Raw genomic sequence first — 16,045 nt, 5'->3', positions numbered from 1 at the left:
CAAGCATAAATTACACACTGTTCTTCTTGCCTACCCACTTCTGCACTTGTAGTACTGCATTCACTACAACAACCTCAATATTATCAAACATAATGACAATTTTGAAATTGTGGAATGGTGAATTGCCTTCTAACTCACAGAAACTGCATATTAGCAATCGGAAACTTCATCGTGCCACTCATGGACTGTACACATATCTGAATATCAGGCAATTGTCTTTCAAACTATCTTGACCACACTTCCTCTGCTGGTCAGGCTTCCAGAATTTCTAAACTAGGAATATCTCAGCCTGTCACAGTCCACTGTGAGCACTTACCGAACATTCACAGGTGGAACTCTCAAGACAGACCTACTGTTTCAGCCTTCACTTGCCCACATAATAATTCCTTCACTTTCTCGTTATTCTTTCCATCGCCCTGTTTCTTCTAACTTACACCCACAACAGCTTGGATTCTTTCTGCCATTTTGACAGTTAATGCAATGATCCCATTGTTCCAACCACCAGATTTGATTCTGACTCTACCTGTGATCACATATGTTTCCTTCAGCTTCTCTGGGTTCTTCTCACATTTCTAAGTTGGCAAGTTTCATATGTTAATTGGCTTCTGTAAATTATTGTTAGCATATGAAGATAAAAGGAAAACCATGAAGTCAGCTTGTAAGGTTTATGCTTTTTAATAATATTCGCTCTAGAACACGGACAATAAATGTCACAACAAAAATGAGTAGATTAGTATAAGAGCCTGGATAGACACATTCCCTTATCTCCCAGCATTCCAATTGCACTGAATGGACAACACTCCATAATTTTCACCGTTTCATTACATTCCAGCACCATTGATTTCTCCCTGCCCTCAGCACCTTTCGGTATTCCAGACAGACTACTACCTCCATGAGTTAAGTTCAAATTCCTCCCGCCACCCACCCACTTCCACTTGTTTTCTTTAATTCAATGTGACCTTCATTAACCATGTAACCATACAACAATTGCAGCATGGAAACAGGCCATCTCAGCCCTTCAACTCCATGCCGAACTCTCTCACCTAGTCCCACCGACCTGCACTCAGCCCATAACCCTCCATCCCTTTCCTGTCCATATAGCTATCCAATTTAACTTTAAATGAGAACATCGAACTTGTATTTACTTTGGTCCCCTATGATCAGAGATGTTCCCATTCGTTCCTCTACTTCAACCTGGCTGATTTTGCAAATTGCAACATCTTTCTTTTCTCACTGTTTGATGTAGGTTTATGTGTCAACGGTGATCAACCCGATGTAATGAAACAAGTACCGCAGTTGATTCTTTTGCACCTTTATTGGCAGCAAGCTATGAGAGAGAACCTTCCATCTGCACTCACAAGGGAGTCAGCCACGGAAGTCTCTCTCTCTCTCTCAAAGCACAGAGATACAGAGTTTTTATAACATCTTTGTCACGGAAGCTCAGCAACAGTGATAGTTCAAGACAAAGGCCACTTAATCACCTGAAACAGAGGTAAACGTACTTGACAAATCACATCAGACACAGGTAAACAGAGAACAGAGTATAATCAATTCTCACATCTTGCGTGTCCTTGTCTGGACACTCAGCATTTACATGTTAGCAGGACAGATTGAACCTTTAATATCTCAATACAAAAGAACAGTCAGATCAACAGACATTCCGGCTAATCAAATAGAGCAGAATTTAATAATTTAGATAAGAGACTTAACCGAAAATAGGAAAGGAATGTAAAGAATGCCCTGCCTTATCTCCACCTTTTGTTGAAACCAGAAAGTGTGAAAACTAGGAGATGTCTTTCTTGTGGGTTTGGTAAATTTATAATCCTTATTTTTACTAAAAGAAGCAGTTGTGAGACATTATTCAAACATACTGCAGTTACAGACATAGTCGGTACTTAACCCAAAATTGAAATTTAAACACAAAATCAAAGGGTGTGAAAAGTCAGGAGACAACAGTTGTTCAAACTGCAGCCATTCTCAAACCAGAATACACAGACTCAACCTTAACCATTACTTACAGGAATCTGAGACTCCCCAATTTCCTTCAAACTTTATCATAGGCAAAACTCTCAACTACAAGCACAATTGCAGTTTCTCTGACACTAAAGTGCTCAGGTCAGACTAATGTACAAAATAGGTATAGTAGAAGTAATGGAACAGCCAAATGCCAATCATGGGTAGGATAATAGCTTTTTCCCAAAGCTACGGAAGAGCTAGATTTGTGATACAGCAGCTTGAACCACTGCAACAATCAACTCAGCAGAAGAGGTTGCCCTTTAGGTTTTCAAACACTTAAGCACAAGAAAATTCCAATATAGAGGTTCTTGTGGTTATTGTTCTTTTAAATCAAATTATCCCCATAAAATTAACAGGGTAATATATTACATTTTTCATTGGTTGTTTTAAAAGCCCTCATGGGAGATGTTTCAAGGAAGTCTAGTGTCAGGAACCCTTTTGGCTCGTTGAGTTTAGGGTAGCTTACAGAAAATAACTTCCCCTAATAATTTCCTCCATAACCCACTCATCCCATGTTCCCATCAATCCCAACACTTGCCTGCACTTATGGCAATTTACAGTGGCCAAATAACCTGAAACAGAGCATTTGGGAGAAACCCATCCCAATGCAGATATAAAAGGCAGGAAAAGGTGAAGGAGGGAACAACTGACAGAATAGAATCTCTTGTGTTTTTGATGGCACCATTCCTGAACACAGCTCCTTTGATGATGATGGCGTAAAGCACCAGACTGCTGGAGACTGGCTAATTTCTCTGAAAATTGAAGTCCAGGGAAGAAAACATGGGAGCACTCAGTGCTCACAAGCCGGCTAGTGGCGTAGTGGCATCAGCGCTGGAATTTGGGGCAACAGGCACCAAGTTCGAATCCAGCCGGCTCCCTTGCATGCTTTCCATCCGTGCTGGGTTGAGCGTCAAGCTAGCAACTCGACCTCGTAAAAATAAAGATGCTAAAGAAACGCCACATGATGAGCAATCGTCAAAAAGATCGAAGCAAAAAGCTTGTCTTGACGGCGCCCCAATGACTCCACCAGGAATTAAGAGCATTTCTTCCTCTTCTACTCAGTGCTCACTCTATAATATCAATGTCATAACGTCTACTGTTTACTTCAATTATATTTACTTATTTTCCCCACACAACTGAGTACTCATTAATGCAGCAGAGCATTGAATTAATTGCCAAGATTTAAAGTAATTGAGTTCAATTCATTCCTTCAATGTTTTACTCTGTATTCTTACATTGAGTCAACAATATTTTGTGATGTTTTAGTGATAATAGCCAAACAAAGACGATATTAATTCACACTCTGCACTGACGTTGAATTCTGTGTCCATCTGCTATAAAAGGAGGAATCATTGGAATGTTTGAAGAAACTTTTGGTGCAGTTTCAAATGAAGAGAACTGATTTGGATCATGAAATTTCCTTCTCTTACTGTAAGTGCTGCCTGATTTTGTGAGCATCTCTCTCAGTTGGTTTACATTTCAGTTTTCTAGCTACTATGGCATTCTCTTTTATTTTTCACCAGGTGCGTGAGAGAATCGAAAATGGAATAGTTCAGGTAGAAGCAAGACAATTTATTAATCTGTTTATCAGAGTTTCTACAGTGGGAATGCCACAGAACAGTGAAAACAAGTTAGCATTTACGAAGCAGGATCATTTCATCTGACAAAAAAAGTACAGTTTAATATTGATGGTGGGATATAATGAAATTCCTATCAACTGGATTTGCAGTGGAAAAGTGGAAAAGACTGAATGTAATTTGCACAATCACAAACGGTGTGTTTTCAATAATATCACAAGAGTGAGTTTCATTTCTGAAGTAGTTTGGAATAATTTGAGATATTGGATGTGACACAGCACTGGTATCATCCAGAGCTGCTCCCTCCAAGTCTTCATAAAGGAGGAGTTAAACTCAATCAGAGTGAAGATAATACAATGTGAGTTTAACTTACAGTTATAACAATGAAAAGTTTTATGATTATTTCAATAACATGTAATTTATTCTGTTTCCTTGCAATATTCCTTAATTTTTATATTGTGATTTATTAACAAGTATTGATAAACTACTTAGAATAATTCTGACTTGCTGTGCTGTGTGGGTGAGTGTTCATGCGAAACTCACAGAACCTACAGAAGGGAGAATTACAGACAATTTTTTGACTATCTTAAATGATTTCTAAATATACAAGCCCTTCATTAATCCCAGATCCTGCCATTAGCCTTATGCTAAATTCACTAACAAAGTTTTTTTTTAAATTATTCAGAGGTCCTCTTTAAGGTAAGTGAAACTGAACTGGTTGTTAAGCATTGAACACAGGGAAAATCTCCTGGTAGTTAACATCGGATGGTTGGGATGACACTTGTTCTATGTCATTGGTTCAAAGATCATCTCAATTGATACAGACATTTATACACTGCATCCAGGTATCTATCATTTAGCCTGTGCCATTCTATTTTTTAACAAGTAATTGGCTGAGTAATGCATGGTGCTACTGATCATTGCCCAGCAGCCCACACTGCTGAGTCATCTGTAGGCCAGTGTCGAGCAGGTACATCCTTCCTGTACGACTCTGCAGGCAGATATAGCTTAATTTTAAAGTTTAACCAGACAATGGGGTGACCCATTGGGGCACCCTTTGAGAGAAGGGTAGTGCAGTCTGATGTGACCAGAATGAACATTAAATTTTCCTGAATGCTGTTGGTATTGCTTTGCTTTGGAAATTGAAGAAGAAAACCTCAGTTTTTTAAAGAAGCATAACGCATAGCAAGGCAAATACAGCTCCTCCTTGTTAACGAAGGACACTTTTGATGACATAATTTCTGGTTGATCTGCCACCCTTGTGCCTCTCGTTGTCATTCTGGAGATGTGCAGTCCTTTCATCCACCGTCTCTTCATCTCTTCTGCTGTTTGTTGTTTGTCTCTGATGCTGGAGACATGTATTTCTGTGCTTCTTTGTCTCTTCCTCTTTCCTCCTCCTGTACCTGTTTTTGTTAATCTGGAGATGTGCAGTCCTTTCATTCTCCATCTCTTCATCTCTTCTGCTGTTTGTTGTTTGTCTCTGTTGCTGGAGACATGCATTTCTCAGCTCCTTTGTCTCTTCATCTCTCCTCCTTCTATGCCAGTTGTTGTCATTTTGGAGACATGCATGTGTCTCCTCCTCTGCCTCATCTTTTCTGTCCTGACTCTTTGATTCTGGAGTCGTGCGGCCCTGGCCTCATCCGATTCTTGTTCACTCCCTCTCTTTGAAGCTTCCCGACAACGTTTGGCGTCATCTCTTGACCATAATGTCCCCCTTCTCTTTCCACGCGGCATAATTAGGCTGACCATATTTTTTTCACTCTAATGCTGGATAGAAGGTACAAAGCAGTAACACCAAAGCCTCCAGGCTGCTGATTATTTGTTGATGATGGTGCTCTCCTAAATGGACGTGATATATTCATCACTGTCCTTTGCAGCAAAAGGCTTGATGGGTGTCTCAAAGTACATCATTGCAATAAGATATTTTTTTCTTTTCAAATCTTTTTATTGTATAGATAGGAAAAATAACATGAGTACATCGAGGTAACAACACTTACAATGCCTCAAAAAAAACCATCATCTTAAAGATTGAAAACTAAATTTTGTGATAACAAAAAAAACCTACTGAGCAGAAAAGTGAGGGAAAAAAAAAGAGAACCCATTAGGTGTACAACCCCAGAGCCATGCGTCATACAAAAAGCTTCTAAAAATAAACATCAAACTGCCAGCAAGAAAAAAAAATACAATAAGATTTAATTATCTCTTATTGATGGGTTTCAGTTTGATCTTTCCCAATCCTGCACATGCTGATGGCGATTAGCAGAACATGACTGGTCGAAATAGCGCTGTCCTGCCCTTTTGCTCCGGTTAGTGTCACTGCTGTGAGCATCGTGAATCACTTCTGAGGCTGGCCGTGCGCATATGTCCTGGTGTCGCGTTGTGGTTTCCATTGTGGCTGACATCGGCTCTCGGGTGAAAGTGGGGCTGTTGATTTTGGCGAGTGAGGAATTTTATACAAATATATAACCCTGAACTATGCCTACATTCTGTAAGTTAGCACATTTTAAGTCGATTTAGCCAAAAATAGTGCCACTGTCTGTACCGTTTGCACTAATTGGAGGTCACAAACAGAGCATGAGAGTTTTAGTAGTATATAGATTCATTGAGTAACACTGTTAATTTTGCCCCAGTTTTCCAAATGCTGCAGATCAGAAAGTCCCTCGAAAGCCCCTTCAGTGATTAATAAAAAATATTTCCAGGAAAAAATGCAGTAGAAGTGAGCGTTATTGGGTAGAATTAAATAAGTATTTGGTGTTAGATAACATCAAATTATGAACCACAGCAGGATATAAACTCTCCTGGTAGATGTTTGTACAGAGCAGTTAATCAGTTTCAAAGGCAACTTTCACCACTCTCTCTGCATTCTCTGTAAGATCCTTCAGTGCAGCACTCAGTATCTTGTACGTCATGAGAAATGATGAGCCTGCTCCAAAAATGGAGCCAATGACAGGGACAAAGTCGAGAGCGAATTCCAGGGCTGAAACGGTAACAACTGCAGCACCCCAACCGAACCTCACAATTGCATCTATGGTTATTTCCTCCAGCAATGGAGCTTTTACTGTCGCCTTCAGCTCTTCCACAGGTTTTCCTGCTCTGTTGGCCAGTCTTTGAAGAGAAGCATCATCCAGACCCAGGCATTTCCGGAAGGAGACAATGGCTCCAATCAATATACTGATATCACAAGCGAGAGAGACACCGGGAATTGGGACAGCTCCCATGCCCCCAGAGAGTGTTGCAAACATCCAGATAAGTTTTCTCAGAATCTTAGATTTCTTCTGAACTATCTCCACACTTAGATTTGGAAGGGCCAAGACAAAGATCCTTTTCTTTACATTATTTAGATCACCTTCGAGTCCTTCATTTAACTGAATGAAATCAAAATGTTTCGGCTCGAAACTGGATATCAGGAACACAGGTGAATCTGGAAACCCTGCCTCTGCCAACTTCCTGACGCAATCACTCCGAATCTTTTCCAGCTCCTCTTTTTCATTAAAAACCCCCTTTTCATTCCTCGTGTTGTAAAGATCAAAGTCAATCTTAGAGCGGACAAAATAGAACTTTTTCCCCAGCCGTTTAATCTCTTTGGCAAGTTTTACATCATTTTCTTTGAATCGACAAGCAGAAATTATGATAAAGAAATCATATCTTTTGAATTTCATTTCTGTGAGATACCTAGCTGCTCGAAATTCTGGAGATCCAGTCCCTGGCAGATCCCAATAGTGAACATGGGGCAGAGTGGGATGTGGGTACCCAGTTGGTTCCTTTGTTGTTTCTGTGGTCCCAACTTCAGCTGCTCCTGGATCATCGCTCCGAAGTCCTCTCATAGCATTGATGAAGCATGATTTTCCTGTACCTGATTCTCCCGTCACTGCGATGTTAAGCTCTGTCTTGTCCAGATCAGTTACTTTCTTCTCTATCAGTGGTTTTACTTTTTCCACCCCACCTGTATCAAAATCAGACTTCAGTTTGTTCAGTTCTTCCTGTGTGAAGAATGAGGGGGTCTCAGTCTCTGCCACCTGTTCGCTGAAATAAAATATGTTCCATTAAAATTCTCAATTGAAACATCTTCTATTTATATTGTTGTCATGGCATTCACTGAGCGTGCTCATGTCAGTTTTGTCCTAGTAATGGTCCAGGTGCTCTTTGCTATTACAATCTGCTACCCAGCAGATATCTATATTTATTATTATAATCTGCATAAGTAGAGTCATTGAAAAGCACAGCATGGACACAGGCCCTTTAGTCCATGCCAAAATGAGTTAAACTGCCTACTCACATTGACCTGAACCAGGAACACAGCCCTCTATACCCCTATTATTGCTGTACCTATCCAAATTCTCTGAAGCATTAACATTGCTCACTTGCACCACTTACTCTGGCAGCTCAATCCACAGTCTCTTGACCCTCTGGTCGGTTAATATGCTTTCATTTGTTTAACTACCACTGATTTAACTAATGGAGTACATTGATCTCAAACTTTTGTCCAGAGAGCTGCAACTTCACAAACTTCTACCATCTTATTTCTATTCACCCAATTTACTTCATGTAATCTCTCCCCGTTCAACAAGGTTATCTAAACCTTCGCCTCTTTGAAATGATATAGCAGGTAAATTTGATGATGGGAGATTTGGAGCACATGAAGGCCTTTATTGTGAGGTGCGCTAGTAACTGGTTGATACGGTGCAAAGGTGGAGTGGATATCAGAGATTCCTATGCAGATGATGCGTTCTGTCTGCAGTCTGGTGCAGCAATGGGATTAGGATCGGTTCATATTTGACCTGGCATGCTTCAATCGTTGATAAGCTCCACCACAATCAAAGATCTAATTTCAGTACATGCAGTTCTGAATGATGCTGCACAGTCAAATTGTTGGAGGAGAAATAAGAGAAGTAAATTTTCCAAGAAAATGCCCACCTTCAAAAGTCGTGAATGCTAAAGCTGAGGCTGAAATATACACAAGCATGCTGTTTGATAACCAGGTTGAATGCAGATAGGACCAGGCAACTTCCAGAATATAGTACAGATGACCTAGACTCTTTCAATGTAAGTATCTACACAGGAAGACATAACATTGCTCTGGTGTCAAATACAGCACGGCTAATGAACACCAAATCTGACAATATCTGACAAATGGTCACCTTGCCATGGAAGAGATCCCAGTGATGCTGTCTGCTCTGCACCCACACTTCGTCTGTACATTTCAGCCGTCCAGCCTTCCTGTTTCTAAACTCGCTCGTACATGGCAGAAGGGGTAGTCCAGTGATTACAATATACCACCACTTCTTCTTTACAACTTATCTATTGATCTGTAAATCTCTGTTGCAGGACCTCATCTCCTCCTTGCGTATGATCATTGGTGCCAGCGTGGACTATGCCTTCTCATCATGGGGCAAAATACATTCTGAGCATCATTCCTATAGTGAGGGGACCAGAACTGAGCAGAGTACTCCAAGTGGGGTCTGACCACGGTCCTAAATAGCTGCAATATTACCTCCCGGCTCTTGAACTCAATCCCACAGTTGATAAAGACCAATGCACCGTATGCCTTCTTAACGGCACAGTCAACTTGCACAGCAGCTTTGAGTGTCCTATGACTCGGACCCCAAGATCCCTCTGATCCTCCACACCGCCAAGAGTCCTACCATTAATACTATATTCTGCCATCATATTTGACCTACCAAAATGAACCTCCTCACATTATCTGGGTTGAACTCCATCTGCCACTTCTCAGCCAGGTTTTGCATCCTGATATGATGCTGAGGCTTTATCAGGCATTGTACAGACTGCACTTGGATTATTGTGAGCATCTTTGTACCCCATATCTATAAAAGGATATGCTAGTATTGTAGAGAGACCAAAGTATATTCACGAGAATGTACCAGAGGCTGAAACAGTTAATGTATAATAAGTGGTTCATAGCTCTGGGTCTGTCTTCATGAGAGTTTAGAAGAATGGAGAGGGGTGGGGAATCCTATTGAAAACTCTTGACACCCCTAAAGCTTTCCACTACCTGTGAGGCAGAAGTCAAATGCATGCAGGATTACCCCTCAATTTCCTACAATGAATCAAGCTCCAGACGCACACAAGATGAAGGACTGGTGCACATATGCTACCCAAAACATTCACTTTTTCCACCAGTACCACACAGAGGATGAAGCCAATGGCACTCGCAACATTTCAAGATGCTGCCTGTTTAAGCTATTTTAACAATAAAAGAAATAACCTTTAAGAGAATGGACCAGGTTTTAGTGTGAGATAACATTTCCTCATGTGTCTTCATCTCCATCATGCACAATGCTTAAGAGGAAAGGTATCATTGTTCCTTTAATGTCTCCAGGTCTAACTTGATGAAATCATCAGCCAACCCCAAGAAGTAATCAGATTGGTCCTGAATACAACAACACTCACAACACGCTGGAGGAACGTAGCAGGTCGGGCAGCATCCATGGAAGCGATCAGTCAACGTTTCGGGCCGGAACCATTCGTCAGGACTGAAGAGGGAAGGGGCAGAGGCCCTATAAAGAAGGTGGGGGGAGGGTGGGAAGGAGAAGGCTGGTAGGTTGAAGATGAATAGGTAGGTTGAATAGGTAGGCTGGTAGGTTGAATGGTAGGTTCCAGGTGAAAAACCAGTCGGGGGAAGATAAAGGGGTGGGGGGAGGGGAAGCAGGAAGGTGATAGGCAGGAAAGGTGAAGAAGGAATAGGGGAAAACACAATCAGTAGTAGAAGGAGGCGGAACTATGAGGGAGGTGATAGGCAGCTGGAGGAGGGGGCAGAGTGTAAATAGGGATAGGAAAAGTGAGGGGGAGGGAATTACTAGAAGTTGGATAATTCTATGTTCATGCCAAGGGGCTGGAGACTACCTTAGATGGTATATGAGGTGTTGCTCCTCCAACCTGAGTTTAGCCTCATCATGGCAGTAGAGGAGGCCATGTATGGAAATATCCGAATGGGAATATGAGTTGAAGTGGGTGGCAACCGGGAGATCCTGTATGTTGTGGCAGTCGGAGTGAAGGTGCTCAATGAAGCGGTCCCCAATCTGTGTCAGGTCTCACCGATGTAGAGGAGGCCACACCGGGAGCACCGGATGCAATAGATGACCCCAACAGATTCACAAGTGAAGTGTTGCCTCACCTGGAAGGACTGTTTGGGGCCCTGAATGTTGGCATGAGAGGTTGTGTAGGGACAGGTGTAGCACTTGCGCTTACATGGGTAAGTGTCGGGTGGGAGATCCGTGGGGAGGGACGTGTGGACCAGGGAGTCATGGAGGGAATGATCCCTGTGGAAAGTGGAGAGGGGTGGAGAGGGAAAGATGTGTTTAGTGGTGGGGTCCTGTTGAAGGTGGTGGAAGTTGCGGAGGATAATGTGCTGGATCCGGATGCTGGTGGGGTGGTAGGTGAGGTCAAGCTGAACTCTGTCCCTGTTGTGGTGGCAGGAGGATGGGGTGAGGGCCGAAGTGCGGGAAATGGAGGAGATGCAGGTGAGGACATCGTTGATGACAGCAGAAGGGAAACCACGATCCTTAAAGAAAGAAGACATTTGAGATGTCCTGGAATGGAAAGCCTCATCCTGGGAGCAGATGCGGCGGAGATGGAGGAACTGGGAATAGGGAATGACATTTTTGCATGTGGCAGGGTGGGAAAAGGTATAGTCGAGGTAGTTATGAGAGTCAGTGAGCTTGTAGAAGATGTCAGTGGACAGTCTGTCTCCAGAGATGGAGACCAAGAGATCGAGAAGGGGAAAGGAAGTGTCCGAGATAAACCAAGTGAATTTGAGGGCTGGGTGGAAGTTTGAAGTAAAGTCGATGAAATTGACGAGCTCAGCATGGGTGCAGGAAGCAGCAACAATGTAGTGGTCAATGTGGCGAAGGAAAAGTTGGGGAGCAGTACCAGAATAGATTTGGAGCACAGACCGTTCCACATAACCAGTGAAGAGGCAGGCATAGCTGGGGCCCATGTGAGTGCCCATAGCTACACCCTTGGTCTGAAGAAAGTGGGAAGAGCCAAAAGCCAAGTTATTAAGTGTGAGAACCAGTTCCAACAACTGGAGGAGGGTAGTGCTGGTGGGGAACTGGTGAGGTCTATTGTCCAGAAAGTAGCGGAGGGCTTTGAGGCCTTCTTGATGGGGAATGGAGGTGTATAGGGATTGGACATCCATAGTGAAAATGAAGCCGTCATGACTGGGGAACTGGAAGTTATTGAAGAGGTGGAGGGCATGGGACGTATCCCGGATGTAGGTGGGGAGGGACTGAACTATGAGTGACAAAATGGAGCCCAGGTCGGCAGATACAAGTTCGGTGGGACAGGAGCAGGCAGAAACTATGGGTCTACCGGGACATTCGGGCTTGTGTATCTTTGGGAGGAGTTAAAACCAAGCGGTACGTGGTGTGGGAATAATGAGTTTAGCGGCTGAGGATGGAAGGTCTCCGGAGTTGATAAGGGCAGTGATGGTTCGGTAGACAATGGTTTGATGTTTTTTGGTGGGGTCCTGTTCCAGGGGTAAGTAAGAGGAGGTGTCAGAGAGCTGCCGTTTGGCCTCAGTGAGGTAGAGGTCCATCCACCAGACTACTACAGCACCACCTTTGTCTGCGGGTTTGATGGTGAGGTTGGGATTAGTGCGGAGAGAGTGGAGGGCAGTGCCTTCAGAGGGAGTGGGGTTGGAACAGGAGAGAGGAGTGGTGAAGTTGAGACGGTTGATGTCTCGGCGACAGTTGGAGATAAAAAGATCGAGTGCAGGTAGAAGGCCCGGGTGGGGTGTCCAGGAGGAGGAGGAGGGTTGAAGACGGGAGAAGGGGTCATCAGTAGGGGGAGGGGAATCCTTGCCAAAGAAATAGGCTCGGAGACGTAGGCGATGGAAGATGAGTTCAGCGTCATGGCAGTCCCCCCTCCCCCAGCTGCCTATCACCTCCCTCATGGTTCTGCCTCCTTCTACTACCCATTGTGTTTTCCCCCATTCCTTCTTCACCTTTCCTGCCTAACCCCTACCCCACCCCTTTATCTTAACCCTTACTGGTTTTTTGCTGGAACCTACCAGCCTTCTCCTTCCCACCCTCCCCCCATCATCTTTTAGGGGCTCTGCCCCTTCCCTCTTCAATCCTGATGAAAGGTTCTGGCCCGAAACATTGACTGATTGATTCCACAGATGCTGCCCGACTGGCTGCGTTCCTCCAGCATGTTGAGGGTGTTGCTTTGACCCCAGCATCTGCAGAGTATTTTGTGTTTATGGGCCTGAATACAGCTTTTCAAGAAGGCAGGACCCAGCTACATGCTCAAGGCTGCAATAACGGCTGTTCTTCGTGCCAATACCCACATCTCAAAGGCAAACAAAAGGGATTTAATCTGCCATAGAGTCAGATCTATCTTAATCGAAAGAGAAAGCTGAGCACTGTACGGCTTCTGCTCTGGCAGGTTTTGTTGATGCAGGAGAACTGGGAATTTCCAACCTACCTGGAGCTTGACCCTCCCATTCCCGATCTCTGTCTCTTGTTGGCTGGCCTGTATAACGATCCAGTGACTACAGGGCTTTAATCAGATGCTCGGGGAGCCTTTTTGTCTTTTCCTATGCGTTTTTTCTACTTCTAGAGGAGATGATAGAATGAGTTATGTTTTTTTCTCACCAGACATACCATTGACTCTGAGGCAAATCACCATTAATAACGTTTGGCTTAATGCAACCAGCTCGAATATACACAATTGCATTTACTCACCTTGCCTTAGTCAATCTGAAGAAAGAGATTCTGAGGGCGGTTGTGCTCCTTCTCAATGTTCTTAGAAAGAAGGACCTCTCGTGAAGCTCGGGACATCGAGAACTGCAGGTGAATCAAAATGGTCAAAATTATTGGACTCTCCAACATCATCATAAATCAGTCTCCGACTTGAAGTGAAGTGACAGAAACCCTTGTGCTGCATAATGCCACGTTACTGTCTCAATGGAAAGCCCATGGCAATCACTTTGGGAAAAAGAGCATTTTGCACTCACACTACCAGTAACTCAGAAAAATGTTATGTCTATAGAAATATTGTCCGTGAAATTGCAATTGAATTGAAATAAAAAGCTGACTTTGTGAAGACCTTTTCTGTCTTCACAGAAAAGCATAAAATACTAAACATATAGTTCAACACTAAAGTAAATCAAGAGGATGATATTTTTCGCGTTGTATCCACAAAAGCACTGATAAGTGAGAATACAAAGAGACATTGTTACGCAGTGGAAAGAATTCTAACTGGCTGCATCACCATCTGGTATGGAGGTAGGTGGATGACCACTGTACAGGATCGAAATAAGCTGCAGAAAATTATAAACTCAGACAGTCCATCATTGGCACTCGCCTCCCCAACATCCATGACATTTTGAAGGAGCGATGTCTCTTAAAGCCGTCATCTAGCAACACCCAGAATATGCCTTCTTCTGGGAGGATGTATAGGGTCCTGACGGCACACACTCAACGACATCTACGCTTTGGCGATTCCAATGCTTATCCGGACAAGAGCTATCTTTACTGTTAGCTGCCAACTATCCTCTGCGGGATCGACCACACCGTCCACACTTCTATTTCTCTACATTTCAACAACGTGCTTCCATTAACAGACCCTTGCCTTCTGGTTCTACAACTTCTCACTTTCAACTTTAGCTATGCCCCCTAAATTTCTCCTCGAATATATTTTGTTTCTCTCTCTTTAAATAAGATCTTTATATAACAACGTTACACTGGAAATCTTCGCACGCTCTGCTAGATGGCTCCAAAAACTTCTTCGGAAACTTTCCTCACAAATGCACTGGACAGCCAATATGAACTGTGTGCTAACTCTCCATGGCTACATGGTCGGATGGAAACTTGAAAGACCAGCCCGCAACCGGCTGAGCCCCGCACCTTCTTCTCAGAGACCACGGCTCATAGGATTTTATTAGACTCTCTGTACCTTGCGTTAAGCGGTCTTGTGAGGACATCTCATTCAGTGCTGGATGTAGTCAGAAAGGCTGCTAAAGTGAACTAAACGTAAATGAAACTTGTTTCCCTTATTTGTTTTCTGGGTGGTTTACAATAAGCTCTTGTATTGCAGCGCCTCGGGGTTTTCTCATTTGTGACTTGCGTCATGCGGGTCTCTCCTTTATGGAAACACCCTAACCCGACTACTTTTTATTTCTGTTTTGCACTACTTGTTTTAACTTACCTAATTAATATACACATATATACCTACTGTTATTCAGTTTTGTTTTTACATTTATGATATATCGCATTGTACTTCGGCCGCAATTTTAACAAATTTCACGATATATTAAACCTGTTTCTGATCTGATTATCAATTTAGGGCAGTTTGTTGCTGTTGTTACGTCCTCAACTTCATTTTCACTCCAAAACCCACAGATCCCCGATGTAAAATCGCTACATGCTAGCAAAATAGGCGGAAAATTTAGGACAAAAGTAACACCTGTTCAGGAGTTTTCTCAAGTTGTTGGCGCTTTACGGTCGTTTACACCGAGACCCTGCTTACAAACTCGCAGGATGTACTGCCCACAATTGTCTCAATCGAATCGTATTAAATTTATGTAACGGGAATAAATAGACTGAGTTCGTTATTCAAATTCTTGTTTTTACCTGCACTGGATCTTTGATCACGAAGGCTCCGTCAGTGAATGTCCGCTATGATCAGCACTCTCGCTGCGATTTGTACATTCTGTGCTTCCGCTCTCATTCACACTGCATACCTCTCCAAAAGGTACACCCGGATTGATGTGTGTTATCCAATAAGAAATAAAGATATACATGAGATTACTTGTTGCCGGGTGAATATTCTTTTAATTCTGCTGGTTCAGTGTGTGATGAGTACAGACGGTACATTCAGATACAGTGTACTTACAGAACGATTCCTATTAACTACAATAGTTAAATCACCGCAACGTACTCTTTCACACTTGCCAACCGATTTATACCTTCCTCATTTCTTCAGCCAGCCAGCTACACTGAGGATAATTTACCGCAGCCAACTAACTGAACAAGTCATCAATTCATTAAGATGTGGCAGGACAGGCCAGCCGCTGGGGAGAACGGATCCCCAGAATCACGGAGAGAATATTCAAACTGCCTTCTGTGTCAGGATCGAAGCTTGGTTGCAGGGTTTTGCAGATAAATCTATCCAGAACCATGATATCGATGTAGGATTTCATCAGGTCCTAGTGGCAGGAAAAATCAGTTCCAAATGTATCATGAAAGACCTTCCTTCCTCTAAAGTCAGAACTAAATCAGTTTGCTCATGACTGCACAGTATACAATCTCATTCGCAATGAAAACAAATCAATCTTGCACAATGGCAGAGCGGGAGGTGCAGCTGTCCTGTCCTCCTGACCTTCGATGATGTTTGTGCGTGCAATGTGCATGTTTTCTCGTCACCGTGTCGGTATTTTTGGTGTATTCCAGTTTCCTCTCCTATACCAAAGACATGCGGTTTGGTGGGTG

The 16,045-nt window shown here is 43.0% G+C and overlaps 1 protein-coding gene across 1 annotated transcript; it reads right to left on the bottom strand.

Moving 5' to 3' along the window:
• Nucleotides 1-5,666: 5,666 nt before the first annotated feature.
• LOC134353307 (interferon-inducible GTPase 5-like) lies at nt 5,667-15,280 on the bottom strand. The gene is made up of 4 exons (XM_063061342.1): nt 15,188-15,280; nt 13,298-13,399; nt 13,038-13,168; nt 5,667-7,616 (listed from the first exon to the last, which is right to left on the bottom strand). Exons 3-4 carry the CDS (start codon nt 13,055-13,057, stop codon nt 6,416-6,418), a joined length of 1,221 nt encoding a protein of 406 aa, XP_062917412.1. The 5' UTR covers nt 13,058-13,168; nt 13,298-13,399; nt 15,188-15,280; the 3' UTR covers nt 5,667-6,415.
• Between the last annotated feature and the right edge of the window lie 765 nt (nt 15,281-16,045).

The sequence above is a fragment of the Mobula hypostoma genome, chromosome 10, assembly GCF_963921235.1.
Source record: "Mobula hypostoma chromosome 10, sMobHyp1.1, whole genome shotgun sequence".
NCBI classification, from domain to species: Eukaryota; Metazoa; Chordata; class Chondrichthyes; order Myliobatiformes; family Myliobatidae; genus Mobula; species Mobula hypostoma.
Note: the sequence above shows the minus strand (reverse complement) of the source record. Positions and strands in the feature narration are given on the sequence as shown.

What these genes read in the sequence shown, in the direction of transcription:
- LOC134353307 (XM_063061342.1), bottom strand. Translation starts at nt 13,057, where the DNA reads ATGGGAGGGTCAAGCTCCAG. An exon ending in ATGGGAGGGTCAAGCTCCAG is followed by an intron (nt 7,617 to 13,037) that starts GTAGGTTGGAAA and finishes ATTTTATTTCAG; the next exon opens with CGAACAGGTGGCAGAGACTG.